Source organism: Bos mutus, chromosome 18, assembly GCF_027580195.1.
Source record: "Bos mutus isolate GX-2022 chromosome 18, NWIPB_WYAK_1.1, whole genome shotgun sequence".
Lineage (NCBI taxonomy): Eukaryota > Metazoa > Chordata > Mammalia > Artiodactyla > Bovidae > Bos > Bos mutus.
This window is the reverse complement of record NC_091634.1, coordinates 5,374,932-5,399,481: the sequence shown is the minus strand read 5'-3', so window position 1 is coordinate 5,399,481 and position 24,550 is coordinate 5,374,932. Positions and strand designations below refer to the sequence as shown.

General features: G+C 55.7%; 1 protein-coding gene and 1 pseudogene across 3 annotated transcripts; both read right to left on the bottom strand.

Annotated features, from left to right (window-relative positions):
• Positions 1 to 613: 613 nt before the first annotated feature.
• Positions 614 to 11,584, bottom strand: LOC102284682 (sentrin-specific protease 3-like; annotated as a pseudogene).
• Positions 11,585 to 13,971: 2,387 nt separating this feature from the next.
• Positions 13,972 to 22,615, bottom strand: LOC138991739 (leukocyte immunoglobulin-like receptor subfamily B member 3). 3 transcript variants are annotated; one of them, XM_070387214.1, is made up of 11 exons: positions 22,499 to 22,615; positions 22,049 to 22,084; positions 19,655 to 19,939; positions 19,219 to 19,521; positions 18,705 to 19,001; positions 18,177 to 18,479; positions 17,501 to 17,548; positions 16,813 to 16,935; positions 16,542 to 16,658; positions 16,054 to 16,104; positions 13,972 to 15,124 (listed from the first exon to the last, which is right to left on the bottom strand). In XM_070387214.1, exons 1-10 carry the CDS (start codon positions 22,530 to 22,532, stop codon positions 16,079 to 16,081), a joined length of 1,572 nt encoding a protein of 523 aa, XP_070243315.1. In that variant the 5' UTR covers positions 22,533 to 22,615; the 3' UTR covers positions 13,972 to 15,124; positions 16,054 to 16,078. The 3 variants fall into 3 exon arrangements, with proteins under 3 accessions (XP_070243315.1, XP_070243316.1, XP_070243317.1); XM_070387215.1 differs by lacking the exon at positions 16,813 to 16,935 and having other exon boundaries at positions 22,499 to 22,614; XM_070387216.1 differs by lacking the exons at positions 16,813 to 16,935; positions 17,501 to 17,548 and having other exon boundaries at positions 22,499 to 22,614.
• Positions 22,616 to 24,550: the final 1,935 nt, after the last annotated feature.

The following is a 24,550-nucleotide window of genomic DNA, read 5'->3' as shown; positions in this document are numbered from 1 at the left end:
TATATTAATTAAACAGTTGATTTAATTAAAACATACAGTAGTATATACAGTGTATATATTATATACAGTGATTCAATTTTTGTTATAGATTATACTCCACTCACAGTTATAAAATATTGGCTATATTCCCCATGCTATATGAGATATCCTTGTGACTTATTTATTTTTATCTCCAAAGGATCCTTTGTTTACAGAGCAGGGCCATGGCATTTATATATATAATATATAATGTTTGAAGATTTGGCAGGCAGTAACCCCGTTGCCCACCCACCATGCCCGGATTTTCCTGCCCCTCACCGCCTGCCCTGCACATGGAACGCAGGTGACTGCCCCACCCAGGCCACAAGGCCATACTCCCCTGCAGACAGAGGGAAATTGGGGATTTTTCCATGGCCACCCCTTGAACATCAGAAATCAGCAAGTATTCTCTCAAAGAAAACAAAAATACAGAAATCAGTTAAAGCATTTAAATATGGAAAACCAAAGGGAACTGGGTGGAAAGAGGCTAGAGACCAAAGGAAGTGGAGCTGCTTAGGAAGGGTCTCACACGTTCCACTGCCCGTTTACAACCTGGGCCCCGAGGCTGGCCCCGAGTCTGCGGACATGGCTCCTCCTAGATCTCCTCCTAGATCGGCCGCCGAAGCTCGGGCGCGTCCTGCTGAGCGGAGCTGAGTGGCTGAGACAGGGCCAGGTGCGGGCAGTCCTGCAGCACAGAGGCGCTGCAGTCACTGGTTTTGTTCTGCTGGCCACATTCATGTTGAAGGAACCTTTCAGCCCTGCTGGAGGTCCAGCCAGTCTGTCTTCCCGGCCTCTGCCTGCAGATACCTGGCCATAGGCTGAGGGCAGTGGCGGTGCAGGGCGCGCTGCGAGTCAGAACAGGTATGCCGCCTGACGTCAGCAGAGATGAGGGCCCACGGGGCTAGCAACAGTTCCTTGCTGAAGATGTCCACGTTTTCGGCCCGCCCTTTCACTCCGTCACGACCCATGGTACGCAGTTCATCGTAGAAGAAACTGCTGGAGAAGTGCACCTTTTCAGGGACCGTGTCCATTGCCAGGTCTCCACCCACGTCCGCCACTGGGTCGCTGAGCCAGTTCTGTCCATGGACAGAGTCCCCGAGCCACCTGTGGTGGGCACATGCCCTTATGGGTGATGGGAGGCCCCTCAGCTGGGCATTGCCTGGCATCCGCGGGTATGGCTGGCTCCATCGCCGCCCCAAGCCCTTCCTGGACGGTACAGACAATTCTGGCAGGAAATGTCCTCCGGTTGCTCCATGCCCTCACCTGTGCTGAGGAGGACGAGGCTGCCATCTGTCTGAAGGAATTCATCCGAGATGCTCTGCACGCAGGAGACAAGCTTCTCCCTTGGGGTGCTGTCCTGCCCAGCTTCCCCCAGGCTGCTCGGCCTCTCCTACAGCGCCCATGTCCGGGCCTGGAAGAGCTCCTGGGCCACGCAGTCCCCAGCCCTTCATGCACTGCTGATGAGGATGCTGGCCTCACAGGGTGCCAGACTTCACTCTCCTTGCAGCCCAGGTGGTTCCCCCAAAGCCGCTGGGCAGAGTCCAGGAGACGAGACCCAGGTCAGGGCCCAGAGGAGACACTGGAGTCCAGCTTAATCCACCTTCCTCCACGGGGGCCCGAGAGGGCTCTGGTGGAGACCCTGTCACCCCCTCCTCAGCCATGAGAGCACCTAGCAGACCGGGCCGGGGGAGGAGGTGGTCCCCGCGGGGAAGTCAAAACGACAGCAGGGGGAGGGCACCTGTGGCGTCGCAGCCCCTTCCCGGGGTGAAAGGTGGCCCTTGGGGTGTGTGAGGTTCCCCCGCCGGCCCCAGTGGCACCCCAAAGCTTGCAGTGGAGTGGCAGCGAGGTGCTTCTCTGAGTACGGCAGCATCCGGAAGACTCACAGCTCTGTGAGGTCGGCGCTGCAAACAGGTTTTCCAATAAGTAGGGCTGGGAGGGCGAGGCCCCTGGGACGCCCCCAGCTGAGCCCATCTGGGGGGCGGCCTCCAAGCTGCCGCTTCCCCCTCCTCACCTTCACCTTCATCGTCGGGGTTTTCCTCCTCCTCTTCACGAGCTGAGGCGTCAAAAGCGGCCCGAGGGACAGGGAGGCATCCGGGGGGCACTGTGGTCCCTGACCCAGTGTCCGGCCCAAACCCTCCACCTGATTTGAGTCGGGGTTTGGGGGATTCTCTTGTGGCTCAGAAGGCAAAGAGTTTGCCAACAATGTGGGAGACCTGAGTTTGACCTCTGGGTTGGGAAGATCCCCTGGAGGAGGAAGTGGCAACCCACTCCAGTATTGTTGCCCGGAGAATCCCATGGACAGAGGAGCCCGGCGGGCTACAGTCCATGGGGTCGCAAAGAGTCGGACACGACTGGGCGACTTCACTTTCTGCTTTCTTTCTTTGGGGGTCTGGGGACCAACGAGGATGGTGCCGCCTGGGACTTGGATAAGCGGGGGCTCTGCTGGGTCCAGGAGGCTCAGGCTAGTCTTGCAGAGTCTCTTTCATCTTCCCGTAGCCCAGCTTGGGGCAGCCGGGCAGACAGGCCCGAGGGCGGGCGCCTCCGCCTCAGGCTTCCCAGCTCACCTCTCCCTCGGCCCCGCCTCTCCTGAGGTCTCAATTCAGGGTTCCCGCGCTTCCGGGTCCCATTTACTTTATGCATAGAGGTTTATGCCTCTGAATCCCCTTACTGATACGTTGTCTACATCCGTCAGACTGTTTCTGTGTGTTATAGTCATTTACAGAAGTTATCTGTTAAAAATGAGGTTGTACTGACATTTCGAAAGCCAGTAGGCCCCCTCCGAGCATTCTTTGCCAACTGTGTTAGCAAGTCTGAGATTTCCTCACAGCCATTGCGTAACTCTGCTCCTTGGACGCATACTCACATACTCGCTTAAAGCCGCCAACCCCCACCCCCCATCCCGCCGCCGCTCCTCACCCCGCGCCCGCTCCCGCTGCTCCGCTCCCGCTGAGCCGCGGTACCTGCCCGGGGTGCCCCTGCCATCCCGGGGCAGCCCCTCGGATGCCAGCCAGCCCCCTGCCACCTCCATGCAGGAGCGCCTTCCCCACTTTCCTTCTTCCCGGGAATCCCGGATCTCTGTCCAGAGGATCAGGGAGTGAAGTGGGGATGGAAGGAGCTTTCTAGGAACTTTAGACTGTTTAACGGGCAGGGCGCTCAGAACCGAACGCAGGCCCCTCTCCCTGGTGCGGGGCTCCGGAGGGTGCCCTCCTAGGTCTCTGGCGCCAGGCCTCCCCATCCACTCTCACCTGACTTGCTGCATGAGCCACGGTCAGAACGCTTTCCAAGGCCCTGGGCACAGCGAGACCTGCCGAATGCGCCAGTGAAGCCACGCAGCTGAGCACTCCTGGGTGCAGACTTGGGCTGCGGTCCCAGCGTCCACCTCCACCAACTCTCCCAGCAGACAGGCGACGGGAGAATGCCGCCGGGCTCCACCCACTGTGCAGACCAGCACACTGAGGTTCAGAGAGGGACATCGTGGAAGTGGAGTCCAGGACTGTGCCCCAGCTGGACACCAGCGTGGGGCTTGGGGGCTCCTTGTTGATGGGCGTGGCCTGTCTCCTTGGCGCTGTGTGCCCCAGCCTGTCCCGAGCGAGAACTGAATGCACCCCGTCACTGCCACTCCTGTTTACCAACCAACAGAGGCTTTGGGGACCTCAACACGAGTGACTGGGGGGCCTCTGCATGGGATGGAGTCTGTATCCTCTGCAGGCCAGCCAAGAGCTCTCTACCCCCCGGGAAACCAGCCTGTCCTCAGATATCTGAGGGGCCCTGGCTCCTCTGAGAGACTCTGAAACTGCTCCGGTGGCCTGGGATCCCTCTGAGCAAAGAGAACCGGACTCCCCAGTTGTTGAATTGGAGCCTTGGGGGTGGGGGCCGGGCCCTGAGAGTGTCCAGGGGATGAGCCCAGGAGGGCCTGCGCTGGGCTGACCCAGGGTCTCCACCTCACTCCCCTCTCCCCTGCATGGCCGTGTGGCCTCCCGAGACCTTCCCACTGGCCGCCTGCCCCTCCAGGACCCCAGGTGAGGGGAAAGGCAGTGGCGGGGGGTGGGAGGCCTCGGAGGGCCAGAGTGGACTATGGTTTAGGGAGTGGCTTTCTGAGGAGGTGGAGACCTGGGGTGAGAGTGAGACCATTCCAGAGAGGAAGGAAAGTTCCAGAGAGCCCTGGAGACACAAGGACTGTGTGGACAGGAGGAGGGGGGAGGCGGTGGAGGTTATGCGTTGCTGCCCCAGGCGCAGGGGCCCTGGATTATGACAGAGACATAATGCACTGTGAGGCTCCGATTGCTTCATGAGGATCATGTGTGCCACTGTATTGCAAATAGGCTAGAGAAATCCAACGTGTAAATTAAACACTCAGCAGCAACTGAACTCCAGCAACGTGTAAAACACCGGTAGGGAAACGCTCACCGAGGATTTACTGTGTCCCTGGCGTACCCGGTAGCAGTCACAAAAAGAATCAGAAAAGACAAAGAAATAACCACGTTTTACTCTTCCCATGGAGTTTCAACTGGAGACATGGGAATGGATCGGCCAGGTCTAGATGACCCTAAAAAAAGCAGATATGGGAAAGCACACGTGTGTTAAACGGCTCACCATTGTGTGAAGTCGTCTGAGTGTGTGTGTGTTTGTGGTGTGACTGCAGCCTTCGGGTTTGGAGCAGAACAGAAGTGAGAGCTGAGGTTGGGGGCCTCCTCTGGGGCGTGATGAACAGCCTTGAGTTCACTTAGAAGAGTTTGGAGCTCGCCCTGAAACTGGTGAGGAGTTTGAGTGGGACACAGTTCTGAAGGGGCAGGTAGCAAGGTGCCGTGTGGAGGGCGGACTCCGGACGGGAGCCCAGACCCGGGAGCACGGGCTTCACTGGCTGCCTTGGCTGGCGGAGACCCGGTGAGCCCCGGGGTGGGGGCAGCAGGCCGCGAGTTGGGGTGGCACGATGCTCTTCCACTCGCCTGGGAGGGCAGCTCTCCCTCCTGGGCCTGGGAGCCAGGTTTTACCTTGCACAGTTCCTGCCCAGCGGGCTGGTCTCTCCATCTGCTTGGAGAAATCACTTGAGGTATTTCTGTTTCTTTAGCGTCCCCTTCAAAGCTGGGTGCAGACCCTTCAGGATTCAGGCCCAAATGACCCTCCTGTTGGAAGGCATTAAAACACACACACACACACACACAGAGTCACACGCTGTAATGCAAGATGCGGTACCACCACTTCCACGACGGCTGAAGGCCGCTTCCTCCCTTTCCTCACTCGGTTGCTCGGAAATGACACCCCCCTCCCCAACATGTGTCGTAAGAGTTCACTCTGCCCGAATCATGGAGGAACAAAAGCAGTCATTTGTGGAGTTTGGGAGGAAGCATCTGGGGATCTGAGAAATGGAAAGGATGTGGTCACTGCATCCCGGGAGACAGAAGGAAGAATCCTGACACGGAGCGCAGCTGTGGCATCACCACGGCAAGTCTTCCACCGCAGAGGAGGGTTATGGGCTTTCCACACCCATCTGGATAAGTCTGTGGGCAGATGCTGACTTGGACAGCTGCTTCCCCCGTGGGTGCCGGATGCAATCATCGATGACAGATGAGTGGATATCAGACAGTGTGCAGCAGAGGGACACCCGAGTGCTGGGTGGGGGTGCGCCCTTTGACTCTCCCCTTCCGTCTATAACCAGGGAAGTACCCACAGCTCAACCAAGGGCTTCTGTCCCACACGCCGGGGTGCTGGGTGAGAAGGGAGGTGTGCACGACACCTCAGGAGGGTCCCAGCTGGGCGGGTGCCCACGATCCCCGCCCTCTGGCCACAGCCGGGGGTCCCGCAGCCCCAGAGGGGAGGCAGCGCACCAAACCTGGGCCTCCTGTCCTCGCAGGGCCCCCACGATCACAGGGAGCCAGCCACGTGCCTGGGGCCACGTCCCGCCAGGCGCGGAGATTCCCGGGACTTCCCCATCTGCAGCTGTGGAGCCCGCAAACCCGAGGGCACTGGGCAGGGTACACGTCTCCCCGCTTCACTCCACGGTGACAGACCCTGCGGCTCAGGGTCCCCAGACTGGGGGAGGAGCCCGCCGTCCTGGGGACCCAGGCACTGGCGACCCTGGGGCCACCAGCTTAGTGTCAGAGATGGGGCCTCCGACGGGGCACCGGAGGGTGGGAGGCACAGGTTCTCAAGTACATTCCGGCCACTCAGGCAAGAGAAACCCCAGACCTGTGGTGTGTCTCTGCCACCTACTGGAAAACAGAAGCCAATCCTCCGATTTCCACAGTGTCGAGTCCTTGAATCAAGCAGAAAGGGGCCCCAGGAAAGGAGTCACTCGAGGCGGCAGCGGGAAGAAGCATGGTGACATTGTGCCACAGACAGAAAAAGAACAGTCCCTCAAGAAAGGAACCGAAGCTCGGGAAGCGTTCTGATCTGATGGAGACTTCAGAGGAGCTGCTGTGCGAGGCGGCTCAGCGAGCTCAGGGATGTGATGAATGAACTGAACTAACGCATCACCAAGGAGACTGAAATTCTAAAACAAATAGGAAACAGAAGTGGTGGAGCTGAAGACCTCAGTGAACAAGATGAAGAATGCTCGGAGAGCTGTGGTAACTAAGCAGCCCATGTGGAAGAGAGAGTCAGCAAGCTGGAAGTCAGGAAACTAGAAATGATACCCGCGGAGGAGGAAAGCGATCCAAGGTATTTAAACAGCAGGCAGGAGAGGAGACCAAGAGGCCAGCGTAGGAAGACTCCGGCTCACTTCCCTCCACCAGCACCTCAAAACCTCAGCTACCCGCGGAGCAAGGCTCGTGGAAATCGGCCTGGGGACAGCGCTGCACGGCCAGGCTGTCGAGAGACCCACGTGGAGTCGGGTTGGAATGACCTACCGCCATGGCAGGGAACACGGAGGACACGGCGGGTATCACAGGGTAGGGGGTCTCCCTGGGGAGCGGGGGGTCTGAGTCATACATGGAGCACCTCAGCCCTAAGTACCAGTGCTGGGGGGAGGAGGCACCTTTGCTGGCTTGCACTCCAGCAGGGCTTACCAGAGGGCTGAAGGAAACCCAGACTCTGCCCTTGAGAGCGTGTGGGCAGACCTGCCTCCTCTGGAGGGAGCAGACTGGAAACTGACTGGGGCTCCAGCCGCCCCGCCAGGACCAGCCGCGAGCAGGCCACAGCCAGCCCTGGCCTCCCGCTCCCTAATAACGCAGAGCGGCCTTGGCCGATGGCAGTGCACACACTTGCAGAGGCGTACCTATGATTACGCTCAAAATCCTTGGAGCCAGGCTTCAAAAGTATGTGAACCGAGAACTTCCAGACGTTCAGGCTGGATTTAGAAAAGGCAGAAGAGCCAGAGATCAGATTGCCAGCAGTGGTGGGATGGTAGAGAAAGCAAGGGAGTTCCAGGAAAACATCTGCTTCGTTGACTATGCTAGAGCCTTTGACTGTGTGGATCACCACAAACGGGAAAATTCTTAAAGAGGTGGGAATACCAGACTGCCTTGTTTCTTGAAAAACGTGTATTCAGGTCAAGAAGCAACAGTTGGAATGGGGCGTGGAATGACTGACAGGTTCCAAGTTGGGAAAGGAGTATGTCAAGGTTGTGTGTATATTGTCACCCTGCTTATTTAACTTATATGCAGAGTACATGCAAAATGCTGGGCTGGATGAAGGTCAAGCTGCAATCAAAATTGCCGGGAGAAATATCAACAACCTGAGATATGCAGATGACACCACCCTAATGGCAGAAAGCAAAGAGGACCTAAAGAGCCTCTTGATGAAGGTGAAACAGGAGAGTGAAAAAGCTGGCTTAAAAATCAGCATTCAGAAAACCAAGATCATGGCATCCGGTACCATCACTTCATGGCAAATAGACGGTGAAACAATGGAAACAGTGATAGACTTTTTTTTCTCGGGCTCTAAAATCACTGTGGACAGCGGCTGCAGCCATACTCCTTGGAAGTAAAGCCATGACACACCTAGACAGCGTATAAAAGGTCCACCTAGTTAAAGCTATGGTTTTTCCAGTAGTCACATACAGATGCGAGAGTTGGACCATAAAGAAGACTGAGTGCCAAAGAACTGATGCTTTTGAACTGTGGTGTTGGTGACGATTCTTGAGAGTCCCTTGGACTGCAAGGAGATGCAACCAGTCAATCCTAAAGGAAATCAACCTTGAATATTCATTGTCAAGACTGATGCTAGAGCTGAAACTCCAATACTTTGGACACCTGATGTGAAGAGCTGACTCACTGGAAAGACCCTGTAGCTGGGAAGGATTGAAGGCAAGAAGAGAAGGGGACTGCAGGTGAGATGGTTGTATGGCATCACCAATTCAGTGGACATGAGTCTGAGCAAGCTCCAGGAGATAGTGAAGGACAGGGAAGCCTGGCGTGCTGCAGTCCATGCAGTTGCAAAGAGTGAGACACGACTGAGCAACTGAACAAACATCTGGGAACATAGAGGAGAGCTGACTAGAGGAGGGAACGGTGGGCCCAGGAGGTGCCTCTTGTGTCTCTGTCTCCCTCCAGCAGACAGGCGGGCTGCAGACCCCCAGGAGGGGACGGACACTTTGGTGAATCCCCAAGATCGAAACTAAGGTGGGGAGGTGCTCCCCTTCCTTCCTCCCTGTCGGGGGGATTGCTGGACACGAAGGACAGACGGGGAAGAGGACAGACAGATGGTCGGTCACACCATCAGCAGATGGGTCCCTCCTCTCCGGGCCCCCAGGCGCCCCATCTCACACACCTCCCCTACCCCTGCAGGCTGCCACGTCCGAAGCCCCCCAGGACGTGACGTAAGCCCAGCTGAACCACTTGACCCTCAGAAGGGGGATGGCCGCACCCCCTGGCCCCCAGTGGGGAGCCCGAGCAGACCCCAGTGAGCACGCGGCTCTCGCCATTCACTAGCCCAGGAAGGACCCAGACCCCAGGCTCCAGGGACCAGATCTCAGGCAGCCCAGGAGGCACGGGAGCTGCCAGAAGTGGATAGCACGTAATGACCAGCAGCCAGTCCTAACAGACCACCAGGAGCCCCTGGGACACTTTGGGAATCACCTAATTCTACCCTCAAGGATACCTAATATCCTCATATTTGGGAAATAATGCAACGGACATCTCAAAGTCAATGTGTTATCTGAAAACCAAAAGCAAAAATCCAAACAAAAAAACAAACAGCAAAAAAGATGATAGGAAATGTTTTTGATGAATGATAAAGTGCATGATACATGTGGAACCTATGAACTGAGAAAATTGGGGACCGTGAATGAATATACCAGAGAAGTCTAGAAGAAACCCGATGACCTGGTTTATCATATCAAGAATTTAGGGGAAAGTAGAAAAAATTTTCAAATAAAGGTGCAATTTGGGAATAACAGTGACAAAGATAGCTAAAAATGAAGGCAACCACAGAGTAGAAAAAAATCAGTTAAGGCAAAAAGAAACTCATTCTTGACAACGTTCATAAACCCTGGCCACCAGGCCCAAGGTAAAAAGAGAGAAACCGCACATTTCTAATATATGAAAGAAATTGCCAAGACTACCGCAGATTCTACGGACTTTAGAAAGATAGTGACAGAACATTGTGAAACATTTTGAAACGTGCCGACATAGAAGATACAGGTGAAATGGTCACCTTCAAGTGTACAATTTCAAGTGGTAAGCTTCGAATGTAAGATTGACCGGCCCTTCTGTTGCCTTATGCATTGACTCTGTAGTCAAACGCCCACGACTGCAGTATGTAGAATCTACAGAAGTCAGACTGAGGCCGATGGGGTAGATTGCCGGTGACCAGGGTTGGAGTGAGGGGAGAAAGAGGGGGACGTTCTGGTCAAGGCCACAGTCTCCCAATTACAAGGTGAGTAAGTTCTGGGCATCAGATATACAGCACGGCAGTTATAGCTGGTAACACTGTATCGCATTTTCGAGTCTTGTGAAGAGAGTAGATCTTTAAATGTTCTCATCACGAAGAAATGGCAACCAAGTGATGAGCTGGAGGCCTTAAGTAAAGCTATGTGGTAACCATTTTCCGATGCGTGTGTCAGTTCAGGAAGCTTCCCTGGTGAGTTCTTCCAAATACATAAGTACTAATTAAAAAAAAAAAAAAAAACTGAAATATTTCTCTGTGTAATTTAGCTGGCTGTGCTGGGTCCTCATGGCAGCGCTCGAAGTCTTCGCTCTCCAGTGGCAACTGGGGTCTTCAGCTGCGGTTTGCAGATCCTTAGTGTGACAACTGGCATCTAGCTCCCTGACCAGGCATGGAACCTGGGCCCCTGCACTGGGGGCATTGAGCCTCACTCACTGGACCATCAGGGAAGTCCCAAACTATTGTGTACTTATTAAGCACACACACACACTCTGTAACTGCATAAACTTTTCTTTCAAACAGAAAAAGGAGGCATATACCTCAACACTTCAACACATTTATCAGGCCAGAAGGCTATACTCACCGAAATCTGACAAGGGAATTTTAAACGGGAAAGGGAAAGGATGATCTCTCCCGTGGGCTTGGGTGTAAATCCATGAACAGTGTACACAAGCCAGATTTAGCGACATGTTCAAGGGACGTTACTTGTGACCGTACTGTGGGTTTGTTTGTTTTTGGATGGACAGAGTAACTTAAAGTTTTAAGAATCTATCACATCATGCAATCTATCACATCATGCAATACAGCAAGTGAAAAGAATAATCACCTCAACACATGTAGGCAAAGCCTTTGATACAATATGCTAACAGTTTCTGCTGGAAGTAAAAACACATCAGAAGTAAAGGGGATTTCCTTTCATTGGTGAAGGCGCGTTTAACAACTAGCCCTAGACGCCACTTATAAAGGTGAGGACGGGGGTCCTCTCCTTTGTGCCCGGCAAGGATCCATGTGTGTCCTCATGACCACGGCTCTCACCCGCACACTAGCAGCACCTACCAAGGAAGTGAGACCAGCCAGAGCGCGCGGCTCTGGAGAGGGCGAGAACCAGACTGCGTCACCGAGACTGCGCTCCTGTGTGCACAGAAAACAAAGTAACACCGAGATGTTGTGCTCTAGTTAGGAAGGAGTTCTCTGGGACTTCCTTGCAGGTGCAGTGGCTAAGACTCCACACTCCCAGTGCAAGGGGACCCGGGTTTGATCCCTGGTTGGGGGACTAGATCCCACAGGCCACACCAAAGACCTGGTGCAGTGAAAGAAAGAAAGAAAAAGGTTTAAAAGTGGTTTCCTAACATTGCTGGACACATGATCAATATTTAGAATTCAGCTGCCTTCCAGAATTCCGGTCCTGGGCTGAGATGAACTAAATGAAACTTCTTGTTCCTTGACCTCACGCCAGTGAGCCCGATTCCATACTCCTGACCCCTGGAGCTGTAAGATCATGTAAGTCTTTCCGGTCACCAGGTCTGTGGCCATTTGTGGTAAATAGGATCCAATACAACCACTTAAGTTTTCTTTTGGTTAGACTTTGCATAGTACATTTTTAGTCCTTCTACTTTTTTTAATGGTATAAAACCTATACACTGATATTTTCCACTGTTGAAACATGATTAAAGCGTGTAGTTCAGCGGCCTTAAGCACATTTACCATGCTGGCATTCATGGCCACTGTCCGTCTTCCAGAACATTTTCGTAAGCCCAAACAGAAACTCTGTACCCGTTAAGCGAGAATCCCTTAGGTCCTCTTAGAACCAGCCCCTGGTCAGCTCCGTTCCAGTTCCTGCCTTTAGGGATTTGCCTGTTCCCAGCGGTTCATGTCAGGAAAATCATACAGTAGGAGATACTTTGTGTCAGGCTGACGTCACATGGAGTAATGTTTCCAAGATTCCTTCGTATCTTTTACTTTTATATGTTGTATTTGAAGTGAGCTTTTTCTAAACTTCATAGTGTAGGGTCTTGGTGGCAGTGGTCTTTTCTTAAACCAGTCTGACAACCTCTGTCCTTGAATTGCTGTGTTTGGCACATTCTCATATAATGTTATTACTGATAAGATTGTTGTTTGGGTTTACCATCTCATCTTTTAAAATGTTCTTCCTCTTCTTTCTTGTTCTTCTGTTTACCCTTTCCTGCTTTTCCTCGGATTTAAAAATGTTTTTACCATTCCGTTTTAATTTTTCCATTGGTGCTGTAACTACACCTCTTTGCTGTTTAAGTGGCTATCCTAGAGATTATCAGGTACGTACCCAGCTTTACACGGAAAGAGAATTTTACGTCTTCATGGGAAGAGTAGAGACCGTATAAATCTACAGGTCACATTGTTCTTACCCCCTTTATTTTGTAGTTGTTATGCATATTATCCCTACACTCGATTCCAGGGCCCTGTTGGGGCCTGTGGGACCAGGTCAAGGTGGGTGAGTTCTCCCCCGACCCTCTGCTTCAGCCCCACGACAGGCCCCAGCCTTGCCATCGGTGGGGAGCACAGTGTGTGTGGACGGATGGTGACCAGTCTGGGGACAGCCTTGTAGTGACATCTGGGAGGATCGAGGGCAGAAGGGCACCCGACGCTTCAGCTCCACATCCTTTCCAGGAATCCCCCGAGACCCTCCATCTGGGCTAACCCAGGGCCACGGTCGCCAAGGGGAGCCCTGTGACCCCCTGGTGTTAGGGGTGTCTACAGGCTGAAGCCTTCTGTCTGTGAAGAGAGGGTCTCTGGACCCTTGGATACGGGGCCCCACAGGACTCCAGTAACAAAGCCAATTTCTCCTTGAAATCCAGGAGCTCACACTGCAGGGCTGTGTCAGTGTGCACACCACAGTGGTCAGAGCAGAGGGAGCCCCTGCCCCCGGTGGGGATGGGGGAGAGGGAGGAGCCGGTCCTTCCACTGAGGGCTCCTCCTCAGAGGCAGAGGGGCGGAGTGGGGGCTCCCGGGACCCCTCCATGCCCAACTGCATGTCCCGCTTGCTGCGAGAAGATCAAAGATCCCACGGGCCCCACCTCAGACCCAGCACAGTCAGATAAAGGCAGTCAGTCATTTGTTAAGAAAATGAATACATAATCTCCAGCAAAGCATCCCGAACTGATACACACGTGGAACTAGTTACCACCACAGCTTCCCTTAACCGCTCCATATCATCACGGCTACTATTTCCTTTTTTGTGGTTAGGGTCTGTTCACAACGCTCGAAATGTGATACAGTGTTACTAGCTATCATCACCCTGCCTTATGCCGAATGCCCAGACCTTATTCAGCTCATAACCACAAGTCTGTGCCCTTACACCAAAGTATCTCCCCCTCCGCTCACACCAACTCTAGTAACCACCAGTCTACCTTCCTTGTCTCTCATTTCGACTTTTTTAGATTCTACATAGTTCAATCATGGGCGTTTGATCACCAAGCCAATGAATAAAGTGATCAATATTCCATTTAATCTTAAGTCTATTTAGGAAATTGTACACTTGAATATTTCCATTTCCTCTTCATTTTCTGGATGTTGGTATCAAATGTTTCATGTTCTGTCACCAAATAAATTCTGTAGGATTTGTGCTGCTGCCTGCGATTTCGTTCATGATATTAAAAAATATGGTTTCTCTCTTTTTACCTGGGTTGTGGTGGTTAGGATTTATGACTATTGTCAAGAATGAGTGTGCTTTTTTGCCTTAATTGATTTTCTCTACTTCTTGATTGTCTGCATTATTATTCCCATCTTCTACCTTCAAGTGAAATAATTTACTATCCCTTCCTAAATTGTTGGTGTGAGTGGTGAAGTCATTGATTTTTTTAGGCTTTTGTAATATATTCATTCACGGTTCTAAATCTTCTGAATTCATCATCTTTTTCCTGCACATATTGGTGTTTTAAATTCATACCCTTGATGCATATTGTCTACATTGTCATTTACTGAAAACAGTTTCCAGCTTCTGTGTTGTCTTTCTGTTTGTTATGTTTGCTTTTGGTTTTGGTTCTCAACGCACAAATTTATCTTTGTACACGCACAGACATAGTGGAACATGTTTTTGCAAGCTTATTCATCATAGTCAACAATTGGATGCAATTCAAATGTTTATTAATTGGTAAATGAATGAACAAAACACAGTACATACAATCCCTGGAATATAGTCAACAGGAAAAAAAGAAGCTATAGGTCAATGCTACACAAGGAAAAAAATTCAAAAGAAATTATGCTAAATTTAGGAAAACAGCCTGGATGAAAAGACTCAATATTTTTAATCTTATTTTTATGAAATATCCTAAAAAGCAAATTTATAAACACAAAAAGCAAATCAGTGGCCACCTATGGCAGAGATCAGCGCGCACCTGCAGACAGGCAAGCAAAGTTTGAGGGATGGAGAAATGTGTTCTGCGACTGGTTTGTGTGATGGCTGCACAACTGTATATGTTTACGAGTGACCATTGAATGGTGCACGCACTTACAATGTGTGATGGGCAGAATAAAGACCCCCCAAAAAGATGCCTACTTCCTATTCCCCAAGCCTGTGGCGTGTTACCTCACATGGCAAGAAGGATCATGCAGCTGCGGCTGAGAGAAGGGGGCATGATCCTAAATTAGCTAGGGGGGTCCAAAGAGTTACCCGGGTCCTCAGCAGTGGCAGAGGGGAGCAGCAGACGCGTTCAGAGAGAGGCAGCAAGTCTCATCTTCCATTTGGGCTTCAAAGATGAAGCGAGGACCCACAAGGCAAGGGCTGGGACAGCTGCTGGAAGCTGGGCAGGACCCTCAGCCGACAGGGAGCCCAATTCCCACCAGCTTAATAAGTTCCATTATTCCAAGAAACTCAGTGAGACTGTCCCCTTCAGCCTCCAGGAGGGAGTAGAGCTTGGAGCCAGTTTTCTTTTCATCCACACACGATTTTAGACAAGTCTGTTGCATTATTTCATGAATGTCAGGATATTGGTTATCTATGAGGGTACAAGTTGACCCGAAAGGGTCCCAGGGGCTCCTGGTGGTCTGTTAGGAGCCCAGGTACTGGCTGCTGGTTGTTAGGTTGTGTCCACTGCTGGCAGCTCCCGTGCCTCCTGGGGTCCCTGAGATCTCATCTCTGGAGCCTGAGGTCGGGTCCTTCCTGGGCTAGCGAACGGCGAGAGCCATGTGCTCACTGGGGTCTGCTGGGGCTCCCCCGCCAGGGGCTAGGGGGTATGGCCGTCCCCCTTCTGAGGGTCGAGTGGTTCAGCTGGGCGTAGGTCATGTCCTGGAGGGCTTCAGATGTGACAGCCTGCGGGGGGGAAGGTGTGTGAGATGGGGCACCTGGGGGCCCGGAGAGGAGGGACCCATCTGCTGTGTGTCTGTCCATCCTTCCCGGAATCCCCCCAACCGGGAGGACGGCGAGGGGGGGGCCTGGGCGCCTCCTGCCTTCGTGATCTCGGGGGCTCACAGGGCGCCCGTCCCCTCCTGGGGGCCTGTTGTGCTGGAGGGAGACAGTGAGGCAGGACAGGCGCCTCCTGGGTCCGCCGCCCTCCTCCAGCCAGCTCCCCCGCTGTGCCAAGAGGAGGTTTGGAACCTCGGGCCAGGTCAGCTCACTCTCCTGATGGAAACTCCAGGGGCCTCCTGATGCCCGGGAGCCTCGGGGTGCTTTGTGCGGCCCTGGTTTCTGTCTGAGCCCAGACCTCTTGCTCATCTGGCCCGGCACACAGCCGTCTTCCTGCTAAAGCTTGTCCCTTCCGCCTCAGGACCTTCCTACCAAGTGTGCCTGCCCCGTGCGCCCAGTCCCGTCTCTTGATTTACTTTCCTTGTCAGCACCTTGCATTCTGGGACTCCGCCAGCTTGTTGGCGTGGGGCCCCTCTCACCACAAGCTGAGCGCCTGCCGTACCTGCAGGGCCTGGGGGGTGGTGCCCGCTCTCCCGCGCCCTTTGCTGGGGGTGAAGGAGGGGGGGGCTGGGCCGTGTGGGCCATCCACTGATGCACGCGTCCTCATGAGACCTGGGGCTGCACCCCCACACCAGAAGGTCAGCCGGAGGACACGGAGCTGAGAAAGGCACCCCAAAGAAGGGGCCATGAGGTCACAGGGCAAGGGGAGGGTGGGGTCAGAGCAGGACCCAGGGAGCCGGGAAGGAGGGGTGGGGTGGGCGCGGCTGGAGCAGGGGTGTGAGCACAGCGGCGCCTGCGCTGGGCTGAGTTTGTCAACAAGAGGTCTGTGGTCTCACCCGATGGTCCAGCTGCAGCCCCACCTCAGTGTGCGTCGCTCACGGCAGCACCTGCAGCAGAGCAGAGGGACTGCTGGGCGGGGTTCCGAGAGCCTCAGGGCTGGAGCCCCCACCCTGCACCCCGGCGGCGGCGGGTGCTGTGTGGTCCCCCACCCTTCTGAGCAGGGGCACCACTGGGCGGGGTTCCGAGAGCCTCAGAGGGACAGAGGCTTGGCCCCGGTGATGTGGTGACCCCTGCCCTCCACGTGGGATTCAGGAGGAGAGAAGGCAGCCTGGGCTCGTGGTGCGTGTTTTGTGTTCGTGACATTGAAAAAGAGGGAAATGGCTTTAATTAGTGCACGTGAGCTGACAGTGGGTGTTTCCTTCTGAGTTTTCGAGTCTCTGGACAATGTTTTCTAAGCTGACCTTCCCATCTGTTAGGTTTCCCTTTGAGTGGAGCCCGAAGACCCTAGCCTCCAGGGGCCCTGGTCACCCTTTTCCCTACTCACCTGACTTCCTGCGTCTGTCCTGACCCCGGTGTAGGAGGAAGAGGAAGAGGAGGACGAGGAGCAGCAGGACGAAGGTCACCGAGACCCCGATAAGGACACTCAGGTACCATGTGAGTCCTGGGGCACCAGAGATGCCTGAGTGAGCCATGGGGGCCCTTTAACTGGGCACCCGCTGTGTGCAGAGTCGTGCTGGGGTCTGTGCATCCACATCCAGCCCATCCCACCCATTTACAGACGAGGAAACTGAGGCCCAGAGAGGGAGATCACTCACGGGCCCTGGTGACCCAGCCTGGACGGGGCAGAGCCGGGACTGGAACCAGGGCCGTGTGCAGACTTGTGCTGGGGTCTGTGCATCCATCTCCAGCCCATCCCACCCGTTTTACAGACAAGGAGCCTGAGGCACAGAGAGGGAGATCACTCACGGGTCCTGGTGACCGAGCCTGGAGGTGGCAGAGCTGGGACTGGAACCAGGGCCATGGGCACCCTGAGCTCCTCCTGAGCTGGCCCCCAGGAGGACACCAGCTTCCTACTCTGGGGGCCCCTCACCTGCAGGGGGCTGTCCGAGGGTCTCACTTGGAGCTGAGGGTCCTCCCTTGTCCCGTCCCCTCCCCCACCTCAGAGGGGGCAGGGAGAGGGGTAGGCTTTGTGGAGGGGCCTCTGGGTCCTCTCCTCCCTCCCCACATGCTGCAGTGGAGGGGACAGGCCCCCACAGTCACCTCCTCGGGGGCTCCCTGTGCTCCTCGCCCGATGCAGGGTCACACCCAGGTCAGAACTGAGGAAATCTAAGATCTGGGGCATGGGTCTCTCCTTTTACACTGGAAGAAGCTGAGGCCCGCACGGGGGGGTGGTGACGGTGAGGGAGTCCACATCAGCGTCTCCAGAGACGCCTGAACTGGCGGCATATTCAGCCCTGCTCTGCCCCGGACCCACCACCACCTCCCCAAAAGCCTCACTCTTACTCTGCTGTTCCTGACTCCACTGAGGGGCGGGCTGATCCTCTGAACCTCCTGCGGAATCAGAAAGGGGTTGAGGGTGGGGCGGCTTCTCCCCTCCTCAGCCCTGCTGCTTCCCCCACGAGGCTGGGCCCCAGCATCTCCTGCTCCATGACCCCGACCCTTCATCCATTAGCCTCAGAGCCCCTGGAGGCTGCAATTGCCCCGCTTCTCTGCCCAACTTCCAGCACTGCCCCCAGGACACCAGGTGTGCTGAGACTGGAAGCAGAGTTCAATCAGATCAGCCAAGGACCCAGGGACAGGCCTGGGGCCAGTTGTCCACTCACTTTACAGAGACCCTGTTGTTTCAGGAGCTGTTACGTTTAGCCCCTGTCAGGGACTGGGGTCCCCAGAGGATTCTGGATGACCCCTGTGGCTGCGGAAGGGCTGCAGCTACCTGGAACCCACTCTGCTCAGCGCGTCTCTGAAACGGCCCCGCAGCTGCCCCTGGCTCTCTGCCTCCTCCCCCCACCCCTGAGAAGTCCAGTGACAGGATGTGGGAAAGGGCGTGGGGGGAGCGTTTCCCTCTGTCCCTCTGAAGCCTGGGTACCCGTCTGCGTGACCCTCCTTGACTCTCTGTAGAGCCCCCCAACTCCCACCCTAGAAAGGAGGGGCTCCTTCAGAGCTGACCACTGAGCCTCACCTGAGACCATGAGCGCCAGGGGCTCACTGGGCTGTGACAGCAGGTAGGGGTTTGTGCTGAGTGAGCCGTAGCACCTGTAGGTGCCCCCGTGGGCTGAGGTCACAGGGCTCAAGGAGAACTCGGCCTGGTACCGCCCGTCTTGGTCCTGGGAGCGCAGACGCAGGGGGCGATGGGCTGCCCCCTCCTTGGACAGAAGGAAGGTGTCCGTCCTCTCTCCTGACTGACACAGCAGGGTCACATTCTCCCGCGGGGCCACCGTGGGGCCCGGCCGCACCGAGAGGGAGGGTCTGTCTCTGAGCCGTCCTGCAGAGAGGAAGGGGGTGCGGGCGCCGGGCCTGGTTCTGAGCGTGACTCCTCGGGCCTCTCTGGTCCCTCAGCGCTGTCTCTGTTTCTCAGAGTCTCTCCCGTCCCCACCCCGTCTCTCTGTCCCTCCCCGGGACCCCTCCCCCTGGTCCCAGCATCACCCCTGGGGCTCCCCGGTGGGGCCTGTGCAGAGTCTGGTCCCTGACTGACCTGCTGGCTCCTCACCTGCCACCAGCAGCTCCAGGGGCTCACTGGGGGCCGACCACTCGGAGGAGAGGCCGTGTCCACCGTAGCATCTGTACTGGCCCCTGTGGACGGTGCCCACCGGGCCCAGGGGGAAGTCGGCCTGAGAGAGCCCCCCCTGGGGCCTCTGGGCAGGGCGCTGAGGGAGGTCCTGTCCCCCCACCTTGGACAGAGCGAATCTGGTGTAGCCAACGTCAGAGCGACACTGGAGGGTCAGGTTCTGTCCAGAGGTGACGACAGGGCCCTGCGGGGTCAGGAGGGAGGGCTTCCCAGACAGCCCTGGGGAGAGACACGCGCTGGGTTGTAGGGACCGCTTCCCCATGAACCCCCCCTCTCCCAGCCCGGCCCCAGGCCTCGCCGTGTCTCAGTCTCTGTGTCTATCCTGTGAGCCCCACGCTCCTCTCCCCACCCTCTCACAGGGGCTCCCCTGGAAGCAGAGACCCCAGTACATTGTCTTGTCTGCACAAATGTATGGGATCAGGACAGGATTCCTCACCTGAGACCAGGAGCTCCAGGGGGTTGCTGGGGGCCGACCACACCCTGGGGGTGTCCCTGTAAAAGCCGTAGCATCTGAACGTCCACCTGTGCCCGGGGGTCACGGGGCCCACGGGGAACAGGGCCTGTATCTGCCCGTCAGGGTGTCGCTCTCCATCCACGGTCCAAGAGGACTCATCTTCTCCTTCCTTGGTCAGAAAGAATCTGTTAAATCCCTGAAGGGAGAGACACTGGAGGATCACGTTCCTTCCCGAGGTCACCACAGGGCTCGGCAGGGCTAAGAAGCTGGGTTTGCTGTAGGATCCTAGGAGAGAAGGAGGCAGCTGAATCCGTGGGGCTCCCCTCTCCCCCACCCAGGGCTGGGCTGTGAGAGGGACACCCCCTGAGAGCAGACCCCCTCCCGAGGGCAGAGCCCGAGGCCCCCGAGAGTCCCTCACCTGTCACCACCAGCTCCAGGCGGTCACTGCCCTCTGACCAGCCAGTGGGGGTGCTGTAGTAACATTGATAGCTCCCTGCGTGCTGCTCGGTCATCTGTGGGATGGCCAGCTGGGCCTTGTCCCCGGGCCCCGGGGGTTTCTGTCTGTCCCAGGGGACTGAGGTGCCCTCTTTATCCAGATGGAATACCTGGGCCTCCAGGGTCCCCTGACACCAGATGGTCACGGGGGTCCCCGAGGGAACCACAGAGCCCGGCTCAGCCCAGATGGTGGGTTTGGGGAGGGTCCCTGGAAGGAAATCAGAGGCGAGCTCACCAGGCGTCCCCCCCAGGCCCTGGCTCTCATCTTAGTGGAGAATCACCACACAGCATAATTTTCGCATTTTAGTGGAGAATCCAGAGAAGGCAATGGCACCCCACTCCGGTACTCTTGCCTGGAAAGTCCCAGGGACGGGGGAGCCTGGTGGGCTGCCATCTATGGGGTCACACAGAGTCGGATATGCCTGAAGCGACTTAGCAGCTGCAGCAGCAGTGGAGAATTACCACACAACGCAATTCACTCTCTCGCTTCTTTTTCTTGTTGGAAGCTTGCAGAGGTGTACAGCCCTCACCAGCATCCAGTTTGGGAACACTCCCATCACCCCTGCAGTGGACAGCCCCACCCCCCGCCCATCGCAGGAGCAGGTGACTTCCCGCCACTGCGGTTAGTCTCCCCACTGACGTAAGGACCCTGAGACTCGGTCACATCTTGCTCAGGATGACATGGGAGGTGACAGAGCAGCTGGGGGCGGCTCCCTCCCTGCCCACGGCCACTCCAGAGAGAGGGGCAGGGGGACACAGGGCGGGATGCCCGGCTCATTCCTGGGATGAGGAAAGCAGGGCTCTGAGTGGGTGGGAGTGACCTGCGCTGGATCTGAAGGGATGGGTCGCTGCCTGTGCTGGGAAAGATGGTGTGGGGGGGTAGGTGTATGTGCAGGTGTGTGTGTGGGGTGTACATATGTGTGTGCGCATGCGGGTGTGTGTGGGGTGTATGTGTGCGTGTGCAGGTATATATGTGTGTGGGTGTGTGTGGGGGTGTGTATGTGTGTGGGGGTGTGTATGGGGATGTGTGTGTCTGTGAGCAGTATATATGTGTATGGGTGTGTGGGGGTGTGAATGGGTGTGTGGGGGTGTGTATGTGTGTGGGGGTGTGTATGGGTGTGTGTGTGTGTCTGTGCGCAGTATACATGTGTGTGCGTATGCGGGTGTGTGTGGGGTGTATGTGTGTGTGCAGGTATATATGTGTGTGGGGGTGTGTGTATGTGGGCAGGTATGTGTGTGTATGTGCACGAGTGTGTGTGGGGGTGTGTGCATGTATGTGCATGAGTGTGTGTGTGTGTTTGTGGAGGAGTTGGAGCACAGGTCTGGTCCCACATTCCCTGGCGGGTGAGGGTCACTGTGTCCAGGGTGAGTCTGCAGGGACCATCCCTGGGTTTTCTCAGTATTCTGTTCCTCCATCCCAGTGTATTTCCGTGTCCTTGTCACTGAGGCTTCTGGAAACCCCACATGTCTCAACTAGGCAGGGGCGTGGTGGGGGTCGTGGTGGGGGGTCGGGGGTCGAGGAGGACTTGCAGCCCTGAAGCAGGAAGTTGGCCTCAGTTAGGGAAGTCCCTACAGGCAGGGGCCGGCAGAGTGCGCTCCTCACTCACTCATTCGCCCACCCCTCCCTCTTTCTTTCCCCCACATCTAGTTCCCATCCATCTGTCCATCCGTTTACTGAGGCCTGCATGTGCCTCTGGCTCCACAAATACGGGAAACACCCGGCGCCTGCCCAGGCCGAGCTGCCCACCCAGGGGTGGAGGGAGGGGGTTCCTGAGCTAAGAGCACACGTGGAGGACTGTCCCCGGGCTGAGGGGCAGGGCGGAGAAGTCACCGTGGGGAGGGCCGGGTTGGGGGGCGAGATTCAGAAAGTGAAAGAAAACCCAGTGAGCGGCCATCCTCACGGGGGGTGGGGGGTGGCGGGGGGCGGCGAGGGAGGGGGTGGTGCAGGGGAGGCTGGAGGAGGAGGCTGGAGGAGGAGGCTGGAGGAGACTGGAGACGGCCGGGCTGGTCCTCAGCAAGCGAGCGCTGTTTGCACGGGGCTGCGGGACTCGGGCGGGGGCGGGGGCGGGGGCGGTCTGGGCTCGCGGGGGTGGCGGGGGGAGGAGGGCGCGAGCTGGCGGGCTCAGCACGGTCCTGAGGGTCGGGTCGTCCCTGCGGGGCCATCGAGGGCAGAGGGGGGACAAGGGAGACCCGGGCCAGGGTCCCCCCCTGGGGCTGTTAGCAGCTCGGGGTATAAGCCGGGGCCCCCAGGCCCCCGGGTCGGCTCCGCTCTCATCGAGGTCCGTCTTGGGGAGGCGGGGGTTTGGGGGAGACTCACCCTGCTGGGTGCGGACCGTCTGGGCCAGACAGAGCGCTGGAAGAGAAGCTCTAGTGAGAAGATGCCCGCCTCGCGGTTTCCTCACTGGCCGCAGTCCCGGGGCCCTCGAGGAGCCGTGGGGTGGCCGGGTGTCTTTCCATCATTTCCCAACACCGCCCCCCACAACATTACGTCTGACTGCAAGCCCTCTCCTCGCTCTGAAGAAATCTCAGACAACCCGACCCTCTCCTCCAGGCCAGCCCGGCTCAGTCTGCGCTCACCCCACACCCAGTCCGTGTCCAGGACCGAACCTTTCCCGTGACTTGGGTCTGGGCCAAAGCTGAGGGCGCAGCCCCGGAGATGGAGGGGGAACCACGTTGCCCCCCAGGATTCTGGCGTCTCCTGGGCTGGAGTCAGGGCTGAGCAGAACCCCTCTGCCCCTGGAATCTGTCCCAGCACCCCCAGGCTCACCCAGGCCGAGGAGGGTGGAGGGCCCAGGCGCCATGGCCCAGCCCTGTCCTGATGCGCCCTGGAGTCGGTGCTGAGGGATGGAGCCTGCAGCCGGCACGGGAGAAGGGGATGTGCCCCGGGCCTTTATGGGGCGGTTTCCAACCAACAGCCTCACACAAAGGAGAAGAGCGCCCTCTTCGCCCGTCACACTTCCCCCTAAGGGGACCCAAGGGCGGCTCCCAGCTGTTCCTCCCTCTGGGCTCCCAGGAGGCTCAACTCTTCTCCGGGTGCACCCCGAAGGGGGAGCCCCATTCTCCACCCGTGAGCAGAACACACTTTGTGCAGCACACCGACTTGACCATCAGTCCCGACTCTGTTCTTGGGCAAAGAGTTGCATCACTTTATGCCAACGGTTCCTCGTATTGAAAATGGAAAACTCCGAAACCCTCCTCTGAGTGTTTAATATTGCGATATATGTTACATTCCCAGGAGGTGTCAAGTGCATTAAAAATATCTTATCACATGTGTTCTCTGCCCCTTTCCCCAGGCGGTGCTGGAACCGGGGGAGGCAGGGCTGGCCGGTGAGCACACACAAAATCCCAGAGCTGAGTGATGGGGAGACAGACCTTGGGACCTGGTGCTGGGCCTGGGACCCAGTGGGGCCCTCAGCTGGGAGCTGAAATGAGAACAGGGCTTGGGGGTGGGAGGCGTGTGTGCACACGGAGCCTGCAGGACAGGAGCCCCATCGTGGAATCCCTTGTCCTCTGTCCCTGAGGCCAGGGAACAGCCGCTTCTCCCGGGAGGAGCTCTGCCAGGTGGTGATGGTGGTCTACACAGCACCGGTGCTCAGTCTTCCTATTAACAGAAACCTAGTTCTATCTGAGGGGCTGTGTTCCAACCCTGGACTAGGGAAGAGGGAGTGGAGAGGGTGTGGTCTGGGCTGAGCAAACCTGGCATTCTGTTGGCGATGGATACGGTTTCTCCCTGCCCACTGAAATATCTTTATTTCACTTCCAGTTTTGAAGGATGGATGTTCCCTTGAGTTCTAGGTTGGCAGTTAGCTTTTTCAGCACATTAAATATGGCATTAACCACTTCTGTGCAGATAAACTGTGCCTCCTCCTGTTGCTCCTTTGAAAATTATGTCTTTCCCTGCTTTTAAGGTTTTGTCTTTGGGTTTTTCAGCAGTTTTTCACTGATGTGTTTCTGTGTGTGTGTTGACTTTTATTGAAGTATAATACACAAAAAATTGCACATGTTGAATGCACAGTTTGGTGAATTTTCACACATTGAGCGCTCACGTTTTCCAGTAACTTAACTCCAAAGGTAATGACTTTGCTGACTTCAACAGCATGGGTTAAAATTGCAGGTTTTGGTTCTTTATCTCAGGGTGAATATTCTCTGCAGCCTCTTTGTGTGTGTGTGTGTGTGGCTTCCTCTGCTCAACCGAATATTTTAAGATTTGTCTAACACTCTGGGTGCTGTGGAGTATTTTACTGTGTGAATCACCACCATGTGTACATCCCCCCCAGTGTAAAGAGGCATTTGCTTAGCTTCCAGTTTACATTAGGATGGAAAGTGTTGCTTTGAATGTCTTAATTCATGTCCAGCGACGAGCGTATATGTGTGTTTCTGTTGGACTAAACCTCGGGGTGTAATTGCCGTGTGTTGTGCTGTGCGTTTATTCAGTTCCAGTAGGTACTTATGAATATGTTTCCAAGTGATGGCATCAGTTCACACTCTGAGCATTCTGGTTGCCCCACATCCTTAACCCGCCCCTCTGCTTTCCCACCTTCTTATTTTTGCCCCTCTGTGAGGGGTGGTGGTACCTTTGTGGTTTTACTTTGCATGTCTCTGGTAACTGATGAACTTGTGAAATTTTCCATCTGTCCTTGGCCATTTGGATATTAATTTTATTTTTGTGAAATGTCTATTTGAATCATCTTCTCATTTAAAAATTGGGGCTAACTAACTTTATTATTATTTTTTTTTACTAAATAACGGGATACTTTCTCATTCTTATTAGGCACGTGACTTTTTTTGTCAGATGTGTTTATTGTGAATATTCCTATTT

Coding starts and splice junctions, on each gene's coding strand:
- LOC138991739 (XM_070387214.1), bottom strand. CDS start 22,532: ATGGCGCCTGGGCCCTCCACCCTCCTCGGCCTGG. Junction 17,549..18,176: donor CCTGGCGCTCATGGTCTCAG/GTGAGGCTCAGT, acceptor CTGATTCCGCAG/GAGGTTCAGAGGATCAGCCC. Junction 16,659..16,812: donor AGGCTGGGTCACCAGGGCCC/GTGAGTGATCTC, acceptor CTGGTGCCCCAG/GACTCACATGGTACCTGAGT.